A 24,657-nucleotide genomic window follows, 5' to 3' on the forward strand; every position below is an offset into this window, starting at 1 on the left:
TAAAAGGCTTAGTCCATCTGTCCCTAATGCTTTTGCCCAACTGCGCATGTGCCAAATGGCTGCGCAGGCCAAGGGCGGGACTAGCTGAGTTAAAACGGGAGCCCCTCTGCTGGCCCTGCCTCCTCCTGCAGCCTCCAGTGTGGCAGCTCCCTCCGCCCCACCTCCACACATGGCAAAAAAATAACTTGGCACAAGCACTTTACACGTGGCGGGGCCAGCTGAGGAAAGGCAGGAGCCCCTCTGTTGGCCCCACCTCCTCCTTCAGCCTTCGGTGTGGCAGCTCCCTCTGCCCCACCTCCACAGAGGAAAAAAAAAATAAAATAAATTGGGTAGAGCACTTAAAAAGCAGCGGGGCTAGCTGAGGAAGAGTGGGAACCTTTCCACTGTAGTGGGGCTGGACCTGAAGGGGGATCGGAGGGGGCGGGGTCAGACCCAAACCGGCAGGGGGGAGAGCAGGGTGGGGTCAGACCCTAACCAGGAGGGGGAGGGGGGACAGACCTGCACCAGGGGGAGGGGGGGGGGTCAGACCTGAACCGGGAGGTGGGGGTGGGGCTGGGCCCGAAGTGGTGGGGTGGAGGAGGAGGGGTTGGACCCAAACCGGGAGGGGCGGGGACATGGTCAGACCCAAACTGGGGGGAGGGGGAGAGTGGGGTTGGAACCGAAGCGGGGGGGGGGTAGAGGGGGGCAGGATCAGACCTGAACCGGAGGAAGGGCGGGGTCAGACCTGAAGCAGGGGGGAGGGGGTGGAGCAGGGTCGGACCCTAACCAGTAGCATGGTTCGGACCTTAAGTGGGGGTGGAGGGGGGGCAGGGTCAGACCCGCACTGGGTCCCAGTCAGCCCCCCTTCCCCTGTCATTCTTGACAGGCAATTTGCTAGTTATAATATAGTTTCCTAATGATTTCACTGAGTAAATTTTTATTTGTAAAATTCAGTACCAAGTTACTAATGTTTTTTCTATACTGAGAGGTGAAGAGAAAGCCCATTGCACAGGATACATATTAATCTAAACTTAAACCCATTGAAATACAAGGGGTTTTTGCCTAGGTGAGCAGAGAACATTTAGGAAATACAGTATAACCTATTTAAAATTAGGGTATCATAGAAACTCTTAAGAAGGACATAGGATATGTCTTAACATATCTATTCTGTCAAAAGACTGTACTAAAGGGTGCTGTAGTAAAGCAGGCTGGGCACATGCTGAACATGTTCTAATAAGCACATGTGAGACAGAGCTGTTGCTGTATTGTTCCTGGGTGTGTTGTGAGCAGAGCAGGTACGCTGTGCTTCACTGTATCCCTCTCTAACATGCATCTCTGGTGGTTCAGATTTATCTACTATATATCCACGATATCTCGATTCTTTCTCTGACTCTAGTAGTACTCTCCCTATTAGAGCTTTCCATTTAATCTATCCTCATTGTTCTTCCCTAGATACCAGGGAGTTCAAGCTCTTCCTGATCCCTCATTTTAGCATGATGCTGTTGCTACCAGAAATAGCAACAAGGCCATGTCTTGTTTCACAAACTAGAAACTGTAATGGAAAATAAAATAAAATTAATCTGGGGATGCCAAAATGACTTAAAACTGAGCTTTTAAACCTTTTTGCACTCCCAAATGTGTAGTTCAAGTAAGGAATACTCACTGTTTATCTTCATCTCCAATCTTTTCATGAAGTTTACACTGATACATCAACAGATTATTCAAAGCCCAACATGCAGCCTCCTGAATTTAAAACAAGAGCAGAACAAAACAGTTTTAAAACAAATATAATACTAAATGGAGAAAATTTGTTTTTTAAAATATTTCTAAAATAGTTTCATCCCAACACTTTCTAGTGGAGGTATTCATGTCAAAATAGATAAAAAACAACAAAAATATAATAAAAGCTTGAATTTAGTCCTAAATATTCTAATTGCTATAATAATAGAAGCCCTAATTTCATTGTTAGTGAGCTGCATAAACAATTTTTTATTCTTAAATTGTGGGATATATTACAAATACCCATACAAAAATTCATACACACGAAAGCATGTGTGTATGTCACATTCCAATTATTTGTTGTTTTATTACACGAAATAAAACATATATCAAGTTGAGAGAATTCCTAAAAAATTTCTTGGGCTTTCTTTCTTCAGAGAGAGGTGGTTAGCAGTGTTTGCTATCACTACCACATTGACTAGAAACCAACTACTGCTATAGCTACCTCCACACCAGTAGGTCTCATCCTAAACACACTGATAAATCTATCAGCTACATTGCAGTCAAGCTCTACTTTACAGCTGAATCTGCTTCGATCACACTGACTGGCATGCACACTTTAAGGGGCTGGAATTACAATACAATCCTAAAATTGCAGCCACTAAAACTTAGAAGAGCAAGACTCAGACCCCTACTCCAACCTGATACAATTCCAACTCCAAGCCAAGCACAACAGAATCCCATTGGTTGTCACCTACAGCTCCCCAGATTGAACACCTCAGACACATAATTAATGACCTCCAATCCCTCCTAGAAAATGACAACTATTTCCAGTAGCCATGGGGATACACCTGTCTTAAGTTACAGATACCCCAGCAACCTTTAACAGCGACTACCTAAATCAGGGGCGATCAATTATTTCGATGGGAGGGCTGTTTAACGAGATTTGGCGAGCTGCTGAGGGCCACAAGGGCAGCTCCGCCCCTTGACACCCCGCCCCCCTCCCTCCGCGGTCACTATCTTGGTACTGGAAGTCCTGCCCCCCTGGCCCCTGCCCTTTGTCACCAGAGGTCCCTGCCCTTGCCACGGAAGTACTCCTTTTGGGAAGTTTGCCATCTTGGAACCAGAAAAAAAATACAAATTATATACTATAACAACGTATTTTAATTTTATTTTTAAAATATTATTTTGTCCTGGTTTGTGTGCGTTCGCATCATGTCCATAGAAGTAATTGCAAAATAGCTCAAAATGAAGTCTTACTTTTGTATATTGAGGGGGTATGGCGTTTGTGGGGGGCTGCGGGTATATGTGTGGATGTGCCCCACTGCACGCCCAGGGGGCAGCAGGACGTGCCCCCATGGGATGATGCCTGGGCCAGGTAAGACCAAGGGACCAGCGACAGGCTGGACAAAGCCCCTCTGCAGGCCAGATCCAGCCTGTGGGCCAGATGTCGCCCACCCTGATCTAAATCCTATCCTCACCAAGGTACCATAGAGACCAGCCCAGGACCCCCATGAGCAGGGTGCGCTCAGCTAAACAGATGGGATACGGCTATGACCAAGTGGGGAGTGGCGTCCAAGAGTGGGATAGGCAGGCAGTGCTGGGGTCAGGGCCAGGGCCAGGATCATGGGACGGTGACAGCACAGGGCTGGGGCCCATGCAGAGTTGTGATCTACCTGCTCATCCCTGTAATGGGCACCAGTTCCATAGGCAAGGACATGCAGGAAACAGATCACGGCTTTGCTGTGGGCCCCAGCCTCATGCTGTCACTGCCCCACAATCCCGGCCCTGGTTCTGCCCATCTGTCCTACTCCAAACTCTGCTCCTTGCCCACCTGTGGCCCCATTTCAGCCATCCAGCTAAGTGTGTCCTGCCTGTGGGGGTCCCAGGCTGGTTTCCATGAAGACCCCATCTACCTGCTCCTCCTGGTGCCCCGAGCCGTGAGTGTGGGAGAATGGGCTAGGATGCCCAGGCAGCAGGGTTGGGATCAGCAGCGGGAGCAATGGCAGAGACATTGGCAGCGGCAGCTGGGCAAAGTGACCTGCCACCACCAGGGCTGCCAGGAAACTGAGTCCAGCAGCCACACTGTCCCTGCTCCACCACATGCCTGGGGCGATGGGACCGGCTGCATGTGCCATGGTCCGAGCTGCCTCGTGACTGGGCTGGGTGGGGCTGAGGGACCTGTCGTGGGCCAGAGAGAATCCCTTGGCAGGTCAGATCCAGCCCACAGGCTGTATTCTGCCCATCCCTGGTTTACCTGGATTAGCTTTTATACTCTATGTCCCTCAATGTGTTAATTGCTTTGTTTTTCTCTTTTACTCATCCTGCCTCTCCCAGCATTTCCCGCTCCTTTTCCTCTCTTTTCCCTACCCTTTCTATTCTAATCACATCCCACTGTAGAGATGATGTAACACAGAAGTGACAATCACTGATTCCTAACTAATGTCAACAGAGGAAAAAATATTATAGTCAAATATGAATGCAAAGAACAAAATAATAGACAGCATAATGCTGACTGAGTCTGACCAATCAGTACATCCAGGATAAGTCATTTTCGCCTTGTGTGTCAGCTACTTGAAATAACCATAAGATACATCATTTATACAAATTCTCCTTTGTTATCAATAAATGATATTACTTATAAACATTCCTTGGCATTCAGCACTGATTTGAGGAAAAATTAATTCCTGTTTCCAATTACATACAGAAAATGATTCTGTACTATAAACAGATATCAACTGATTTGAGGAAAAATTAATTCCTGTTTCCAATTACATACAGAAAATGATTCTGTACTATAAACAGATATCACTCTTACAAAAGTGTAATTTGAGGACAACAAAAGAGATTGTATCCCAATAAACATCTGATTTTACTGCCTGTTGGGTTTCAATTTTTTTAATTAAATCATATGATTCCAGTCTGAGTTCTCTTGATTCTCAATATCACAACATCCTCTATGGCACAGTAAGCCTTTATGTGAAAAAGAATGGAGTCATAACCATTAAACTTTTCATGTGAAACCATTATCAGTAATTCATCCTACCCAACATTTTTGTTTCTCTAGACTATGTTTGGTATATTTGAGGGAAAACTATTTTGCTGAAAACCTTAACTAATGCTAAATTAATGAATTCTAATTTTTTGCACCCATATCAACCAGAAATTCTCACCTGTACATCTATGTTTCTTCGGTGTAATTTTAATGCTTTGTAGCATGCTTCCAACCAACATATTTTTTCTTCCTCCACCTCCTCCTTTCTTTCCTCCAAGTCTTGATTTAAAAATATTGTTTCAGCTTGAAATGTAAGACATTTACACTTAGTTCTTATTGTGAAAATACAAGATTAACATTCAATCCTAATGAAGTATACAGCTGCTCATATGCCTAAATCAGCTGAAGCTGATTGTACCAGATAAAAGTGGCAAATCCCTTTCTTTTGGGAAGGGGACGCAAGAAGCCTTTTACACGAGCTCTGTTATGTACCTGAATAAGCTGACGTTATGAACAGATTTCAGAAGCTCATTACAATGTGTTCAGTTAAGTACACAATAATATATTAGTCAATAATTCTAATAGAAAAATGTATGTTCATGCATTTATTGTCTTGTTTGCATGCTGAAGAACACAGGTGGTAAAATATGGCTGTATTACATTTGTACGTCATCATTTACTAAAAATTCACTTTGATCTCCCAGCACTTCCTTGTCACTAGGAAAAAATGGACAAACTGAAATTGGTAGGACAGAAGTACTTGGCAAAACTAAAATAAAATTCCATTTAATAGAAGTTATTTTACAATAAGTCATTTTTGGCACTTGTGCACAGTTGTTTTATAATTGTGAAGGAATATCACTATGTATGTTAGCTGCTATCTTTGGCACTCACTGACCTCAATCTGAAAGAATGAGTAATGGATACATTCAACATCAAACTTAGCTTAAGTGTCTGCATTTCCAATTTTAATGCAACAAGGAATTTTTAAACTAAGAAGGGATTATACTGTATGCAACCTATGAGTGGATATGTTGCTTTGCTGGGCTAATCGACGTTGCATACCAACTAAGTGTAGCATAAGCAATGCTGGTTAAGGGGTATGGGTGCTGCCATGCAACAATAACAAACAGAGTGAAACCTGTTCACAATTGTTAAACTCTATTCCACTTTAAAAACTGCATGTAAAAGAAACAGAGATAGTATAATTTCCTGTAATTTCCTAATTCCTAGCACAATGACTGCCATTAAAAATAGTCATGGGTCTATTCAGCGACTTGATATAAATAGGAAGAAATTTACTTACTGAGAAGAGCTAAACAACCAAGAGCTGCAGCTTGTAGTTTTGCATTTGCAGAGTATCTTATAACAGCTTTCACAATGACTTCATGTACTTCATTTAAAACCAAAATATTGAAAAAGTTTCCTAAAAACAAATACACAAGTTAGCTGAATCTGCTATCTAGAAAAATTATGGCCCAGATCCTATTCCACCTCATAGATATGGCCAAACATTATGACTCCACAAAGGGAGCTGCAACTTGTACATAGAATCATAGAACTGGAAGGGACTTGTAAGATCATCAAGTCCAGTCCCCTGCTGTGGGAAGGAAGTTATTGGGCTCAGATGAGCTCAACAAGGTGCCTGTCCAGTCCCATCTTGAACATCTCCAAGGAGGGTGACTGTACCACCTCTGCTGGGAGTGTGTTCCAGATGCTGGTGTCCCTTTCAGAGAGAAAGATTTTCCTTATGTCTAGCTTGAATTTACCCTCTATTAGTTTATGCCTGTTGGTCCTCATCCTCCATTGAGGTCCTTCCTGAAGAGTTGCTTCCCTAGTTCTTGATGCTTACCCATGATGTACTTGTAGGCAGCTATCAAGTCACCTCTCAGCCTTCTCTCACTTGGACTGAACAGACCCAGTTCCTGGAGTCTCTCCTCATAGGACCTGCCCTCCATGCCCTTAACCATACGAGTGGCCCTTCTTTGTACCCTCTTGAGCTTATCCACATCCTTGAACTGTGGAGCCCAGAACTGGACACAGTACTCCAGCTGAGGTCTCAGCATCTCTCCGGATCTATTGGCCGCACATGGGCTGATGCACACCAGAGTTCTATTTGCCCTTCTCGCAATGTCACTGCACTATTGGCTCATATTCATCTTCCAGTTGATCGTGACCCCCAGGTCTCATTCAGGTGCTGTGCCAGTCAGTGGACTACCACCCATTGTGTACTTATGGTGAGGGTTCTTCCTACCCAGGTGAAGGACCTTGCACTTCTCTTTGTTCCGCCCATGAATGCAGGCTGTCAAGGTAGTCCTGAATCTTTGCCCCATCCTCTGGTGTGCCCATGTACATCAAGGGATCCATCCTACTCTGACTTGCAGAAGTGCATAGCTCCTCCACTCTTTTAATCAGCAACCCAGAGTATGCAGGGAATTTTCAACAAGCAGCCAATAGGAAACTCTATACAGAGGTATCTGAATGTAGGATTCCGTATCAACCCTATTCTACTCTGTGAAATGGTTACCTGAACAACAGAGAGTGAGGGTCCAACTACCTTTCCCCAAGAACCTAGGTTGGAATTCTTTTCACTTTACAGACCCACATGGTACTTATCCAGCCAAAGAGCAGCACACTGATCGAATCTTGGAGGACCCTACTCATTTGCTAGTCACAGCTTTTTGCCTGGCTACAATTTCATGGAAGGAACTTTCATAGCAATATGGAGGACATGGCCTAGGGCAGGAACATATGGAGATGCATACCTGGCACTTACACCATTGGGTAACTGCTATTTGAATGTATACAATAAGATTCAGTTCCTTGTGTTTAGGGCAGCTGCGTAAGAAGTAGGAGACCTGTGTTCAGGCCTTCCTCATCCTGTTTTAAATCTGTATCTTTCACTTCCCTGGAAACTGTATTACTTACCAGGATTTAGGTTAGGCAAGACCAATGGAACCCTGTATCTATCCTGTTGAAGCATGGCTATTGTGTGCAAATGCAACAGTCACTAGGCATTAGAAAACCAAACAAGAAGCAACCTGACTAGAGCTCAGTAAGGGTGGCATTCCCCTAGGAGGGAGGAAGACTCAAGTTCTGTTTTTTTATGCCAATGCTGATGATGCCTTTTATCAAATAACTTCCTACTTAGAAGTGAGCAATCCAAGTAGGGAACTCATAGTAGACTCCTAAACTGGCACTTGACTGACCCCAGCTACGAAGCTGTTTAACTTCTATTCTGAAATATGCATCTCTCCACACAAAATATAGCAGAGTTTAGCACAAACTCCTAATTAAATAAAAGACTTTTAGAAAAAAGAATGGTTATTATAATAAGCATTGCTAAAAATGAACATTTACCACCATGTATGTAGTATTTCTTGTCATAAGTGCAGAATAAGAAATGTTGTCATAAAATAAAGGCTGCACACACACACACAAATTATCCAGGACAACTCTCCCAGGTTTGTTTTACTGAGAGAAAAACTGACCTGTACAGAAGTTCAAACAGAGAAGCAAAGAGCCTGTAGTGCGGATGCTGGCCTGCCATGTATCCCTAAAGCACGCAGCCCAGAGAGTTTGCAGGAGGGGTGGGGGTGTTGTTTTTTTTAAGTGAATGTGGGGCTGGGGTCTGTGCCATGCACAGAAAAGTCTTTCATGCAGAAGAGCCCTTTCCCTTCCTCTGTATTGTGTTGGAGGTCAGCTAAGGCTGGGCAAGTTGTATGCTTGTATACTTCCCTGCACCCAAGTACTGCAATGTGATTCAGGCAGGGAACAAGCTAGGAGCAGCACATACTCCCTAACTGTTTCAGTGCTAGGCTTTTCCAGACTGAAGCACTCAGGGGGCATGATATTCCCTGCTTGGCTAAGACTAACACATGCTCTCTCTCCCCACCTGTGGAGGAAAAAGGAAACAAAGCACATTGAGATTGCAGAGATTGGCTCTGCATCCTGATGCCTGTATGGAAGTTCTGTCTCCTAGGATATATTCTCCAGAAAGCAACTTCACTCGGGCTGCTCCCAAGTTATTTTTTTACCAATGTAGCCACCTTGGGTGCAGACAGAAGTGCAGCTCCTGGTCCAACTCATGGCACTTTACCGAAAGCACCATGTGTTAGACCGATCCTCCCAACCCAACAGATGTTAGCTGTTGGGTCGGGAGGGTGGGGGATCAAGTTCCAATTTGGGACCGATCCACGGAGAGAGGCTGTGTCTCGGCAGCCTCTTCCCCTAGGCTCTTCTCCCAGTCTGCCAGCCTCCTGTGCTGTCTGGGAGAGGGAGGGAGGTCCATTCCGGGTTTTCCCCAGGCTGTGCTGGAGAGGGAGGGTGAGTAGATTGAAGCACACCCCCACCCCCACCTTGTGGGGATGCTCCAATATACCCTTCCTACCCTCCAGTGCTGGCTGGCCAACCCCCAGAACAAACTCCCTCTGCTCCCTTCTCTCATTCTGAAAACAGGAATGGGAGCAGCCATAAGTTAATGAAGGTGCTCCACTTTGGAGTGCCTTCATCTGAAACTTCATGTGATGAGGATTCAGACTGTCACAGGATTGGGCCCTTTTACAGCGCTCTGCAGCCATGAACTTGTGTTAGCAGAGTGCTTTCAGGGGCCTGATCAGGCAAAAATTGTCACTTCTGTCTGCACCCTTTTACTGGGAGAAAAATTACTAACTTCTGTATACTCATGGTTTCTCCTGAGACAGCAGGGACACTCTCTGCTGAAACTGAAAATCTGTCCATACCCAAAGTAAACTACCTCATTCCTATTGTGAAAACAAATAATCTGTAAGCAGTCTCTCACCTTTCTATTGTAGTTACAATGTTTAGGTTTTTTAAATGGGTCTCAATTGGTAAATATTAGAATCACCCTAGTGGCAGGAAAAATTATGAGATTATGAAATTTATGGGATCTAATCATTTTCTGAAGCCCTTCAGATGTGCTGTAAAACTGAGGAATTTACCATCTGTGGTCATAAAAGATGTGATGGCGAGTTTCTGATACTCAAAAATCTACACTTGTCTACTCCAATTCATTATGGCCTTGATCAACCAAAGTGCCGAGTACATTCACTTACTCCATCATTCTCTGGGACAGAAGGGTGCTTATCACCAAGACTGAGCCTGCCGGGGCCCAATTCAGCAAAGTATTTAAGCATGCACTTAAAGTGAAACCCTCTGGAGAATCAGAACCATTATTCCTCTTAATTCTTGTGAATGCAGTTGCATACAGTATTTTTTCACTCTCTGCCCTGTTATGTAGTGTGGCTGTGTTCTGTTACCTGGCTGTTTTCTCTGCATTTCAATTGTGGATTGTTTGTGTATATCCCTCTGGCAGTAAGAAACTGTCAAATTCCCTTCCTGGTGAAAGGCAATCTAAAAGAGTACGATACTTCGTGTACTGTAGGCGTTATAAAATTATTTTTATTTTGTTCAGATCTGCCAACATGGCGATCTCATTTCAGAGGAAGTTACTGAATTTGCAGGCTTTTACCACTTCTCTAATTTTAATGTAAAAATAAGAGCTAAGAAAAAAGCAGACTTTATCTTGATTATACACTTAATATACAGAAACAGAAGGACAATATCAGCAATATCTAAAATATTATTTCATGAACTTACCTAATGTAAGTTTGTGGAACAAACAGCAGCTCACTTCCTGAATTGGTTCACTGTTGGAGAACCTTTTCATTATTTCAACAATGATATTGTAACATCGAACATTTCCAGACATGAGCACTTCAACATTGCTAGCTAAAATAAAAATAACATCAATTTCACGATTAAATTAAAAAATCACATATATAATTTGAATATGCATAGGTGTTTAAAAATATAGTTTCTGCTTTTGGTATTGTGAAAAAATTTGAATATTTCTTTTCATCATCATCTTCAACTTTTATCATTAATTCTATTTAGACATGCTGTATCAGGTCAACTTAGACTCCATGTAAATTGTTACTGATTTGCTGCCATTACATGTTTAGCTACTTAACAGATAAAATACCTTCACTTATTACTAAAAAGTACCTTTCATAAAGAGTGCTTTACAGATACTAATTACATTTAATTGCACTAGCATGAGTAGATAAAATGAATCCATTCACATTTTACAGTTTTTGTGGTGGTATTTTGTAAATTTTTGATATGGTATTTAAATGATTTAACCAAGACCATAAAACAATTCAGTAACAGAATCGGAAAAAAAACCAGACATGTGGTTTCATAAACCCTTGCTGTCCCTCTTACCTCTTCTCTTTCTGAGGCAAGTTATAAAAGCTTACTCTTTTGGCTGGTGCTAGTTTTGGCCTATGACAATTGAGTATATAGTGAGCTTATTTAATATATGAGAAGTGTTTACAGGTTTTCAGCTAAGCGATGCTTCTAACTTTTGAAATGATATCCCCAAATACAAATTTAATTACAAATAATTTTATTTTTACATGTACTGCAGGGACTATGGTAGAAAAACAACAATAGCTAATTCAGATTAAAAATAAGCGAGACATACTAAATCATGCTCTAATGATAGTGAAAAAAATCACTTTGCCTATTCAGTCACAAATGCATAATGGTAGTTATGAAATAAAACTTGCAGCTTCTTGCTCTGCCATGTGCAGTTAGAATCAAAGAATCTTAATCTTTGCAATATGTTTAATGTGGGTGTGTAATGAAAGATCTGCCTATGAATTCAAAGATCGCAGATGAAATCCTGGTCCCACTGAACTCAACAGGAGAATCATCATGGACTGCAGTGGAGCCAGAATTTTACCATTCAGGTCTATTTTGAGCTTCACTGCAAACTGCTGGGTTACCTTGGTCAATTGATCTCTCCACACCTTGTGTTTCCGACATGTAAAATGAGGATATTACTAACCTTTACAATCTACTTGCAAGCCAGGTTAATTCATTAACCTTTTGAAAACAAGTTCTTAAATTACCATATCTCTAAATAACTGTGACAGAACACCCTTTAGGATGTCTGTCACTTTAAGGGCTGGAGCAGGGAGCTGCCAGGTGGCTAACGAGAGCTGCCATTCTGGGAGAGCTCTGTTATAAGAGCAGAGTATTTTTGAGATCTGTGAATAACATTGCCTGGTGGAGCTCCTGCTCCAGGAATATTTTGGAGGTAAGGGTGAGGCTATGGGGATGGAAGAGGCCTCATTGGTCCTGGGCATGACCTAAAACTGCACCCTGCTGGGATAGGGAGGCCTGGTGGTCCTCCTGCCTGTGGTGGGGCAGGGCCATGTGAATACCAGGAACAAGAACCTCCCTGGTATAAGGTGGGTTGGGATGCCTAAGCCCCTGCCCCCATCTTTGGGTGGGTTACCTGGAGAGCTAAAGGGGGCCAGGCATGCTTTGTGAAGCACCTGAGCCTGTAGGGGTGCAAGACCTTGGGCCCTGAGTGGCAAGGCAGAGTAGTGGGGGGCAGTTAAGTTGAAAGAGGAGTGGCTGAGTCCCAAGGTGGTGTTTGACTCCGAGCCCCAGTAAGAGGGGTGGTGTGTTTGCTCAAGGGGGTGGGAGTAAGAAATGGCCCAGTGAGGGACTAGGGCTGAGAGAGCCTGGAGTGGGGTGAATCAGCAGTCACCACCCAGATGAGGGCCAAGGGGGACCCACAAGGCTGGGCCAGGGTTGGCTGAAGAGAGTAAGCTGATGAACTGGCAGTCACTGTCTAGATGAGGGTCACGGGAGAGCCCCAAAAGGCTAGGCCAGGTCTGTCTGAAGTATGAGTGGACAAGCCTGAGGATCTTTTTGGAGTAGGGTGGTGGGAGTGTGGCCTGGACAGGCAGTGTGTGAGAGGCCCTTGTGAGAGAGGGCAGTAACAGAGAGGCCCAAGTAGGGTGGTATGTGAGAGGCCTTACAAGGGGCTATTTGAGTCAGCTGCAAGCTGGAGCAGTTTGTTTATAGCATGACATCAGCAAGACATGGAATACGTGTAGGGGTGCTAGGAGCGTGTACGGATTGCCCATGGTCACTTAGGCTGCATGAAGGGCAGCCTCCCACCTACCTGACATTATAATCATTTACAAACAAGGCATGGTAGACGAGCAAGGTGGGTAGTTTGCCCAGAGACGAGGGTGGGGACATAACAGTATCAGGCCTGGAAGGTGCCTTTGTCACAATAACAAATAGCTATAACTGAATATAGCAGGTGGAAAAATGTTTCAACTAAGATGGTAAGATTTCTAAAGCAATTAATTTCTGAACCAAATTAGGTCACTTATTTTATTTCATTACCATTATGACTAAAGTGATTTTGTGAATGTCAATCTCCATGATTGAGAAACCCTTTATTTTCAAAAACTGACTTCTTTTATTTCTTACGATGACAAACAACTGTGTAGTTATACACCTGCAAGATACCAGAAGTTTTCCAGGAGTGGGTAAATAAGTGAGCAGGTTGCAAGTAGAGATGGCTGGGAAACGGTTTTTTCCTAAAATTTCTCAAGATTTCATAATGTTTTCAATCTTCAAAGACCTTCCTCTGATTTTCATGAAAAATGGAAGAAAGTAAAATCCTCACCCATTGTATGGTAAGGGACTCGTCTGGGATAAAAGAGACTGAAGCCCCTGGCAGATTTTAAAATAATCATGCAATTTGGATCTGAGAGATGTTATGCCTCATCCCAAACATTGCACATCCTGACAAGTCAGACACGCATGGCAGGATGCATATTTGGGATAGAGCATCAACTTCAGGTAAGAAGGCTGCCTCCAGCCCGATCCCTAGGGACTGGCTAACAATAGGCACTTGGAACATAAAAAGCACATGTACATGTATAATTAATGAGAAGCAATAAACCCCAGAGCTTACTGTTTATTGCACCTGGGTGTGCCTTTTGAACGTGCACCCAGGACCACAGCATGTTAAACTGGGTTGGAGCACTCCGGCTGGCAGGAGACCCCAGGGGTCAGCACCTCAACACATGCCCAATAACCTGCTCTTATACGTTCAAGCTAATTAGCATGCTCCAGCAGCCTTGTCATCACATGTATTCACTGTCCATGTACTTCAAAATGGCAGCAGGGGTGCTGTAACAAAGTTTTAGTTAAAGCACTCCCATCGCCATTTTGAAGCATGGTACTCTGAATACACGAGACACTGTGGGTGCTTTAATTAGAATGGCTCCTGAGAGCTGTTCTAAATAAAGTGTGGCCCCTCTTTCCCCCTCCCCACAGAGCATGTGTAAAGATGCCCAATTTGCTGCAGAGCTGGGATACAAGGGTACATCAGCACAGGTTTAGCCAGCAGGCAGTCCCTGCACTGAAGAATACTAGTGCCCCAGGCAGCAGGGGCAGCATCTACGTGTGCTGCTGTGAGTAAAAAAAGTACAAGTACTATTTTGCTGTGGAGTTAATTAACTTACTCCAGCCTAATAGGGGCACACACATAGACGCACAATGTTTACTGTGGAGCTAATTAGTCAGCTGCAGTAAACATCTCATGTAGACATGCCCAAAGGGTAGTTTTAAATTGCAAAGCACAAAGGTTACAAGGTTTCTGGTAAGGGAAGCTCTGCTCACTGGAAAACTTACAACCCATGTGCCCCATAGATCATTGTTGGCATGGTAGCAAGGCTATCCTGGTCTGATGCTGACAATCAGCAGTTGTTAGCATTGGGACTGGGGCAGCCTGGGAAGGGTTCCAGACCTGAGGATGCCCAGGTCCTGATGCTGACAATCAGTTGCATGTCAGCATCAGAATGATGCGGCATGCCACATGTTCAATTTAAAGCTCCATTCAAACCATCCATAAAGATGTTTCATCTTTGTGGCTGGCTTGCCATTTTATGACACAATAAACTGGCTGTGTGTGGCACATTGCTATTTATGGCACAATTAATGTAATGTGTGCCGGGTGCTTGAGATACAAATTCCTGTTGTGCCTGATTCAGAACGGGGGCTTGCATCTCATGAATGCCCTGGGGCAGGTCAGCCCCTATTGTTGGCACTACTCCAGTTTGTAACAATAATTAAATATTTATTGGAACAACACTTTGAACGTTCATTGTGTACATCCTAAGTGAGTTGCACAACCACTGGATTATAGTCAGTCAGTCTCCTTCTGGGCCAATCAATATGTAAAAAAGAATGGAACAATTCCATCAGGTAAGCTTAAGAGACTGAGTCTTTAGTCCACTAAATATTGTAGTTCAAGTCCCTAATCCAATACATAATTCATTATTTATACGAAATGGAACAGCTCTAACAAGAGATATTGACAAAGGCCCACCCTAAATGAGTCAGTAACCTACTAGTTGGGGTATTCAATTGGAAAGTCCCTTGACTATGTTTTGAATCCTGGCAGTAAAAGGTGCCAGAGCTGGGACTTGAATCTATCTCCTACATCCCAAGTGAGTGCACTATGGGGAGATGGAGGCCCTTCTTTCTGGTTTTAATAAGAAATTCCATCCTTGTTAAAACCGCTATGCAGGTTTCCATGGAAAGTTTTGGTTCTGACAAATCAATATTTACTGATTTTTAAAAAGCATTTTATTAGAAAATACATAACAATTTCTCTTTGCAACTCCACTCTCATTCTAGGCATCTGCCTTTTATTCAGCCTTTGCTTAGCCTCCCCAGATGCCAAGAGCCATCTACAAATCATTACACTAGTGCTATGACTTTCCTTTGCACTGTCCTGGTAAAGTACAAGATTATAATACGTATTTTTCAGAAAGACTGAATGGCTTGAAATGAATGACTGCAACTGACCAACAACCCCAATTGTTGTTATAATGCACTTACATGGCCCAGCTAAGGAATGTAAAGAATAAAGTGCTAGAAGTATTAAATCTTCTTTTTCTTGAAACTGTTTTAATACATTCAGTATGATCATATGATCTTTGCTTTCCACAAATTCAGTCAGCTGCTCTTCTGGAACTGAGTTAAAGTAAAAAAGAGAGAGTTTATATATTTGCCCAATTTGATATTAGGTTATACAATAGTTTTTATACAGTTTTGTGATATTTATCTAACACGTTTTTCACAAGGTCACTTTTTCTTTATTCAAAAACCTTTAGCTTCCTGTTGGCAAGAAGAACTTTATTATACAGTTAACAAAAAATGGAGTCACAAAACTTGTTGTCTTCCAACTAGTTACACTGTTGCTTACACAAATAAGAAATCTTATATGGCACCCTAAGGTACTGAGTGATCCTTAAGTGTGCTACACAGTATTAGCACTGTTAGGTAGGCAAACATCTCTGCACGAGTCATAAGAAGCTTGGATTTTCAAATAAGAATTCATAGCATCAAAAATATTCAGCCTTGTTGTGGGCTTTGAGTTCTTTGCAACAAAAGAATTGCTGTTAGCTGTCATTCATTTTTTGACTATTGAAATATAAAAGCAGGCATTTTCTGAGGACTGCCTTGAGTTTAAAAAGGTTGAGAACCACTGATATATGGATTAGCACATTTGGCTAGTTTCCCTTAGCATTTTTAACATAACCTATAACAGAATGAAAGGCTAATACTTTATTTACATTTTAAAATTATGGTATACTTCATAACATTAAATTGGAAGCTAAATTTTATTCAAAGCAGTGATAAAAACTGCTTCAAAATCAACAGCGTGATATAACCTCATAAATCTGGCTTTCAGAATTCCAAAATTCTCAAAATTCAAAATTTTTGAATTCTCAAAAATCTGGCACTTTTAAAAAAATATAGTAAACTACATTACTGCATTAAAAATAGCTTCCCAATAATCTAGAAATGTGTCTGGAAGTCCAGCGCTTCTCTGAGTGCCACTGGTTTTGTTCGTCAGCCTACAGCTATTGTTTCAAACAATACTCAGTCACATGTATAGTGCAATAGCAAAGAAAATTGTCCTAAGGCTATGCACTTTCCTTATGTTTTGTATTAACTCACCTCATCAGATGAAGTATGACCCTTTCTTTACTCTCACAGAAATGAAACAAAACACAGAAGAACTCACAGCATGTATTATTTGCTGCTAGTCATTTTTCTTTAGTCAATTCCCAGTTTATAAATCATTCCACCCTACTGAAGTACAAAAGAGAAATACCTTTCTCAAAAAGCCTGTGCAAAGCTTTACAACCATATTGCTGGATTTCTTCATTTTTAGGAAAGATGTTCATAGCATCCAATACCAACAAAAATACATCTGTCTCTTCCTCCAAGAGCAAAAATGTAATTGCATCTAAAACAACAGAAAAGAAGGCAAGAAAGGATTGATCATTACAAATATCAGCACTGATCTCTTCTATCTGAAACCCTGTACTTGACTGTCAAAATTACATATCCTTTGATACCGTCTTTAAAAGTAACTATGTATTTCACTTTGATGTCAATTTGTAAACTGGTAGAGTGACTGCATTTGGATTTCCCAGTCACTTCTTGTCACCAAGCCAATCCTTAGGCAAAACACGCAAAGATAGAGCATACCCTTTCAAATATATTTATTCCCATTTATCAGTAAATCCAGTTGGTGTTGGACACATTACAAAAAAGAATCCAGGAAGATCCAGGAGATGCTTATCTTGCTGCTGGATGCTTATCCTACTGGGGTGATCTGACCCCAGCTGACTTCCTGCCCTCTGGCGGGAAGTCAGCCAATGATCTCGTGAGGTCCCTTCCAGCCCTAATGTCTATGAAATCTATATTTACTGAAGACAGACAACCAAAAAACTGTAAGGAGGATAAAACTTGATTAAATCAATAATATCTACTATATCCCTGGGAAGAAGAGCATCTGTAAGGAATAACCTGCAATGGAATAACTAGCTTAATAGCTCAGGAGCCTTGTCACATGAGACAGGGGAAATGGCTTGTTGGATTCATTCATTTAATAGTCATATTCAGCGATCTTATTATACATAGTGCCTTGGTCTGAAAATAAGCCCTGATCCAAAACCTATTAAAGTCAATGGAAAGACTCCCACTGGTTTCACTCAGCTTTCAATTAAACCCACTGCTGTTTTTACAGTAAGATCTCACTCATTGTGAGTAAGGGAGAAAGAATGTGAACTTCACAGACTCCCATTAATTTCAGAAGGTCAAGAAGCTCAATATCTCATAAGAAGTTCTTAGTGTCTGGCACTATCAGGTCCTTGTAAAGCAGAATAAGAATTGCCGGGTCAGAGACAATTTGGTATTTTCAGAAATACCAGTATAAAATTTATCATTTAAGAGTTAATCAAGTTCTCTTTTTATAGTAGCTTGCACTTTTAGTCAGTAAGAAAAAATAGCTCTTGCTTAATTACTTAGCAGCAAACATTTGTCTCTACTAATGTTGACAGATTTAAAAAAAAGGGGTGGGGAGGCTGTATTCTCCAATGCCTTGCAGTCCAGGGTATTATGATTCTTGTGCAGGCAAATGCAGAATAAGTCCTTTGGCAGACAAGGTTCCTTGGGTGAATTTGATATCTTTTATTAGACCAACCCAAATGGCTGGAGAATAGTTATTAAGCAAGCTTTCGGGTTCAAAAACCCTTCGTCAGGCTAAGGAAGCTTCAGCAATTGGTGTGTGCTCTTCCTGGATGGATTGAAAAATAAGTCCTTTTGCATTTCTGTAGCATTTCACATCTCTATTGCACAGGTGTAAATTAACTACACAAGGTCCAAGGAAGAAAGGAATCAGGCTTGTTTTTAGTAACCCATTTTATATATTCTGCACAGAAATCCATTATACCATTTATTAAAGTAAAATACCTAATACCTGAAGTAAGGAGTAAATTTAAGACTTTCAGTCCTGTTGTTGAGAGGTTCTCATTTCCTTTGTGGATTTTGAGCATTTTGAGAATCTGTCTAAAATTAAAAAAAAAATGTTAAGCCTAATGAAATGTTAAAGTATACCAAATACTGGGATTCATCATGAAATTGTTTGAGGAAATAGAATTATTTTTAAAAAACTAGTGAAAACTTAAAAGCCCTTTTTAGTTCCTATGCAAAGGAATTGAGTAGAAACACACCATTTCTATCATTTGATGTCCTTTTAAAGTATATAATTATCACCATTTAAAAATATTTTTCTTATGTACATTTAAGTATAATGGCATACAAGGACATACAACAGAAAGAGCAAAGTTACTTATAAATTGTTAATTGCAGAGGAACAATTATTGTCATTACATGTGCACAATTCCCATTAATGTCATCAGAGATGTGTGTGCATGAGAGCTATATCTGGACCTGTAGTAAGAGGATTAAAAAAAAAAAAAAAAAAAAGGGATTCCACAGCATGACTACTGTTATTCACATAAGGTACTGTGATGAGGAAGATTTAATAACCACATGTTGCTGGGTTTTCCTGCAGAGGAACTAAGCATCCCCCAGCTCATTCCCACTTCAAGTTCCTTCACAAGTGTCCCACCCATGAGAGAAGAGTGTGTGTCACTGCCCCTGGAGCTCCTGCCCACTACACACACGTTAGAATTTAACTGGTAAAATGTATGACAATTACCTCCCAACAGGCACCCTTGAGCCTCTTGGGTCCTCCTGCTAAATGGACTGTACATATACCACCCCCAAAACGTATGAGATTCATAGTCTCAGAAGACAGGACAACTTCCTCAAGTCCCAAGGACTTTGCATAACTCATTGAACATCCTTGTCCCTCATGGCAGTAGGATTCCCTGCGTGGCTCAGTAGAGGCATTTCCTTTTAGAAAACTGCTAGTCCCAGAAAGCTACTTTGTGGAGATCCTATTTCTTGGCTCTCTGTCCCTCTCTCTCAAACATACTTTTAGGCTAAAAAGCTCCAAATGAATAGTGGTACTGCCTGTGTCCGTCAGCCATGGGTAAGCATTAAGCAAAACAAATCTACTCACCCATCATAAGCTTAGGGAAAGTGTGTCAAATATATGGCCCGCGGGGTCTAGATCTGGCCTGTAGAGCCATATCATCCAGCCTGTCAGGCTCCTGGAAGGACTGGGAATTTGAAGGGGGAGCCTGACATGGAACAGAGGTGCGTATCAGCAGCAGCGGGGTAATCAATGGCTGCATTAGTCTCGCAGTTCCTTGACACCGCCTGCCCTGTAGCACAGATCTAACCTACAAGAAGTCTTGTGGTATGGATTTAGGTCAGAGAAGCCAAATGGGCTTGACATCCTTGGCTTGGAGAATTTAAGTCACAATTTACAATGCTCTGTATCTCTCAAAGTAATATGTAATAGTGTAATCTATGACGCTAAGTGTCTAGATGGCCTAATTTTATGAGTGACATATATGTGAAAGCACTAAAATTTCAGAAGGGGCTGGTAGCATTCCCTGCTATTAAGGATGCATAATACTTTCAATTATAAGACGTTGCTTTGAATTGCTTATATTTTTCACACATATTAAATATTCAGACAGAAATTTTCCAAGACTGGAATTGGTCTCAGGCAGAATTATCTTGGAAAATTTCAGTCAAAATAATCCATCTGTTTCAAGAATGAGATTGGGGAAAATACCCTGTTCTTCGGTGTTAAGTACATTCTAGTCTGAAGACGTGATTTTTGCTGTCCCTATGAAAATCCACCCTAATTTGTCCAAGTATGAAAAATCAGTTAGCTCATGCTAAGTACAGACATGATAGAGCTTAACAGCTAAAATAGCTGAGGCTTCTTCACCCACCAGGCACACTTGAGCCTTTCATAACTCCAAATGATGAATGGACTATGCGCTTCTTTTTTACTGAGCACAGTCCTTCTACATCTTTAACATCTTCTCCTGACTTTTGTTAAGCCAAGCATTTCTACTGTAAGTAATGATCCTGTCTCTATTGTGTTCCCAATGATGTATCCAGGAAGCATGGAGAAAGCTGTCTAATAGGGCTGTGTGAAATGGCAATGTTCCGTTTCAAATTCCCTGTCGAGTTGAAACAGCGGATCCGTTCCGTTCTGCCTAAACAGTTTCGCTGTTTTGACGTTTTGCCCATAGGATATAATGGGGAAGGTCAAAACAGCCTATACCTTTGTCATTACTGGCCTGATTTGGATGAAACTTGCAGGAATGGTAGCCCCTTCAGAGGGCACGAAGCCTGCCAAGTTTCAAGGAGATACGTGCAGGGGCTCAGAGAAACTGCACCCCAAAATCTTGAAAGCAAAACTTTTGTCATTTGTATATGTTAAGCTACAGCGAGGTCAAAACTGCAGGCTTGCTAGCCCCTGCTGAGCCCACAAAGCCTGCCAAGTTTCAAGGAGACAGGTGCAGGGGTTTGGGGGAAACTGTACCTGAAGCTGCAGACAAGCAAAACTCGTGATGTGGGTGACACTGTGTGTGTTAAGACACAGCAGAGTGAAAGCTGCAGGCCTGCTAGCCCCTGCTGAGGCCACGAAGCCTGCCAGCTGTCGAGATCGGTGCAGGGCTTCTGGGGCCCTGCACCTCTAGCTGCTGACAGGCAAAACTTGTGACATGGGTGCTTGTACAACAGACTGTATCTGTCTTGGGGCAGAGAGTGGGGGGAAACCACTGCAGGCCTGCTGTGGCCATGAAGCCTACCAGCTGTCAAGGAGATAGGTGCAGGGGGGGTCTGGGGCCAGGGTATTTTTGGCCTTGCTGGCTACAGCATCGCACTGTCGGCTCATGTTCATACTGGGGTCAATTATTACCCCCAGGTCTGTGGTGGCAAGTGATGGGGGATCTTCAGTCCTGCTGCCTGATGAGAGGCAGCAGTTGCACAAGCACCCATGTCATGAGTTTTGCCTGTCAGCAGTTAGGGGTGCAGGGCCACAGAATCCCCCTGCACCTATCTCCTTGACAGCTGGCAGGCTTCGTGGCCTCAGCAGGGGCTAGCAAGCCTGCATCTTTCACCCTGCTGCACCTTAACACACACATTGTCACCTATATCACAAGTTTTGCTTGTATGCAGCTTCAGGTAGTTTCCCCCAAACCCCTGCACCTATCTCCTTGAAACTTGGCAGGCTTCTTGCCCTCCGAAGGGACCTCCATTCCTGCAAGTGTCATCCAAATCAGGCCAGAAATGACAAAGTTAAAGGCTGTTTCAACCTTCCCCACTATAGCCTATGAGTGAAATGTCGAAACAGCAGCGAAACGTTTTGACTTGCCTTGTTTTGTTTCGAGGATGCTTTGACCATATCTGTTTCATTTCTATTTTGCTGTTTCAACCTCGAAACGAGTCGAAACAGCGTTGAATCAAAACTGGCAGTGAAATTTCACACAGCCCTACTGTCTAATTCAAACTCAGTCAGACAGAAAACCTAGGGGGAAGAGTGGGTCTGAAGAACTATGAGGAATAGAGATTAGGGCTGGCTGGACAATGACATTAGATCTTCCCAATCAGGCAATGATATCCGACTGGGAGTTAAGCCACCTGCAAGCTGCTCTACTGCTTCCAATTACAGCAGAGTAGATTAATCTAATGTGCCATTTTCTAGTAGCTGTAGATACAGGTACTAGAAACTGGCACATTAAACTGTAGATGCTGACTGGAAGAAAATTGCTCCTGGTCAGCCTAAGCAGCATGGGGCCACAGGGGGCAGGGAGAGCTGTCACAGCTCAGCAGGATGGAAATTGAGATTATTTCCATGTGGCTAGGAAGAACCTGCCCAACAGTAGTGACAGCTCTCTCAGCTATGTGGAGATTGGGATGGGTCCCGATCTCCAAGTGGCTGGGAGGCAGCTAGCTGGCAGCCAAGACAGCTCTCCCCTACCCCATCAAGATCAGGACCGACCCTCATGCCTCCTGCCAGCCTGGGGAGACTGGAGCTCCCCCTGGCTGCTACAGGGTGGGCAGAGCAGGGCAGGAGCAGCTCTGGACCAAACTGCTCCTGTCAAATTTGCTTCTGATGGGCACGGGTTCAGATGCTTGCGGGGCCGCAGTTTAATATGCCTGAATTTTCTGTGCAGAAAATTCAGGCACATTAGTTACAAGTATAGATGTGTCCTGTATGCAGGACACTTTACAATAGGTCACCTGTGTCAAACAAGTTCCAGACTTGAAGTGCCTACAGCCTGAAGACATGACAAGTTCAGTAGAGTAACACAAATACATATAGAACGGAACATGCTTATTATGATCAAAAGGCTGAGCCATGCTTAAAAAGTACAAAGAGAAAATTCCTTTCACATGCCCTCTAATCTTGAGAGTAATTAAGAGTAAGGAAGTGAAACACTCTCATCTACTTTCTGAAGGCCTGATGTCACAGATTACAAAAGGTCTGAAGAAATTTCTCTGTGTATTTAGAAAGAGGTTGGACATGCTAAGACAATTTCCTTCTCTTTGTAAGTGGTTATTTTAAGTACTCAAAGTTGTATCAGAAAAGGAACAGTAATGTTAGCTGCACTGATGTTTGCAGCAGTTAGCAGTTACTGTAACTTGACTGAGCGAGGGCATGCTGTGAAACAATAAACCAAATGCAACATCTAAACTTAAAATTTTGGTTCTCCAACAATACACACACTTCTCCAACAATACAATTTATGTATTCTCACCACAAAATCATTATTTATTGGGTCACTTTCTGACAAATCATTCTATGTAAGTATTCCATTTTGTATATAGATGATATATTTCACTATAGTGTATATTTCATCTCTACTATAACTGTATTCTGCCCATCTGCAGACATCATGCAGTATTAACTCATTACAACTGATGCTCAGAAGGCATTCTAGATAATCTAATTGCTCTAGTTTTGCCACCAGTAGAATACCTGCCATACAAAGAACATCTACTAGTTTCTTCAACAAGCAGAACTATCATGCTTTCAGACAGGACTGCACACTTTGCTGAACTATCTGTACAGGGAAAAAATGATGTTGAATGATATCAGTAGTGGACCACATTTCTCAAACTCAGATGCTGAAACCGAGTTTAGACTAGAGCTTTGTTTCTATTGGCAACAAGTGTGGCCTCTGGGGAAGCTTGTGTAAACATTTCACCATAAATGTTGACAGTCTTTCTAGAATGCAATAAAGGATGGCAGTACCTACTATCGCTACTGTGCCTCTCTTCCTAGAATATGGCCCTTCACTCAACAAGGTGCCTTCAGAACACTGAAGAAATCTGAGCTAATCCATGCACAAATTATCTTGTATCCTTCTGAGCATAATGGAGAATACTACAAAGAGTAATCACACGATAGCTGACCAACAACAGATCCAAATTCAACCAGAACTGTGTATGTAAACATATTAGAGAACTTACTTTTCTTAGCCAGATATGGACATGCCCCAAACCCCATACTACAGTATGATGCAGCTGCATCTAATGCCTGAAATCCTGTCATGCTAGCAAGAGTGAATGGAAGCATGCTGAGACAGCTGAGATTTAACTTCTCCCAGAAGGCGGCAACAAGATGCCGGACCTCCACCTTCCAAGTCCTCACTTGCAGAATTCCATATAGCTTTCTCTTCTACCCATTTTAACACATGGATGTTATATCTTTGGCAAATACATCAAATATCTGATCTGCTGAACAGAGAAACATGTGGATTTTCCACTTTTGCAAAGAGCTCTCTTCAGGCTGGCAGAGTTACAGCCTGCAAGGGACTGGGGGGGGGGAGCAGGAGACTGGCAGTGAGGCAGGGAGCGCCATGTGCGCGCTCACACATGCACATGGCTGCCAGACAGCCTGGAAAGCAGCTCCCGCAGCTAAGTCTGCAGTGTGTAGATGTTACGCAACTACAGTTCTCTTACACTTTAAGTGCTAAGAATGGCATTACTCAGCTGTTCCTGTCCCTAAATTAGATCAGTCCCTAAATGAAATTCAGTTTCTGGAACATGAACCTAAGGAAAAAGTTAATAATGGTAAAAAAACCCAAAACATTTAATTAATGTTAAATTAATTATTTAACATTAGTCATTTGCCTACCCATGCACCCCGATTGTCTGAATGGTTTGGATATGCCTTCATCCAGCTTTGGCACATCTTGCCTAACAAAGGCACAGTGCCTGTCCATGCTTTTATAACATTCAGGCACGTGACGATTAGGGATCCGTTTAAAAAAATAAAATCACAAACTCTGAGTAAACCCCCCCCAAGTCTGCAATTAAAA

The 24,657-nt window shown here is 42.5% G+C and overlaps 1 protein-coding gene across 3 annotated transcripts in view; it reads right to left on the minus strand.

Moving 5' to 3' along the window:
* Positions 1 to 24,657, minus strand: part of LRRK2 (leucine rich repeat kinase 2) — a 120,897-nt gene that overhangs the window by 84,241 nt on the left and 11,999 nt on the right. For all 3 annotated transcript variants that reach the window (XM_019487440.2, XM_014606474.3, XM_019487441.2), the window contains 7 exons: positions 18,375 to 18,463; positions 16,722 to 16,856; positions 15,440 to 15,574; positions 10,313 to 10,444; positions 6,000 to 6,119; positions 4,872 to 4,996; positions 1,643 to 1,722 (listed from right to left, as the gene is read on the minus strand). In XM_019487440.2, coding sequence (XP_019342985.2) covers positions 1,643 to 1,722; positions 4,872 to 4,996; positions 6,000 to 6,119; positions 10,313 to 10,444; positions 15,440 to 15,574; positions 16,722 to 16,856; positions 18,375 to 18,463 — 816 coding nt within the window. The remainder of the gene's footprint in view (positions 1 to 1,642; positions 1,723 to 4,871; positions 4,997 to 5,999; positions 6,120 to 10,312; positions 10,445 to 15,439; positions 15,575 to 16,721; positions 16,857 to 18,374; positions 18,464 to 24,657) is intronic.

This window comes from Alligator mississippiensis, chromosome 4 (assembly GCF_030867095.1).
Source record: "Alligator mississippiensis isolate rAllMis1 chromosome 4, rAllMis1, whole genome shotgun sequence".
In the NCBI taxonomy this organism is placed as follows: domain Eukaryota; kingdom Metazoa; phylum Chordata; order Crocodylia; family Alligatoridae; genus Alligator; species Alligator mississippiensis.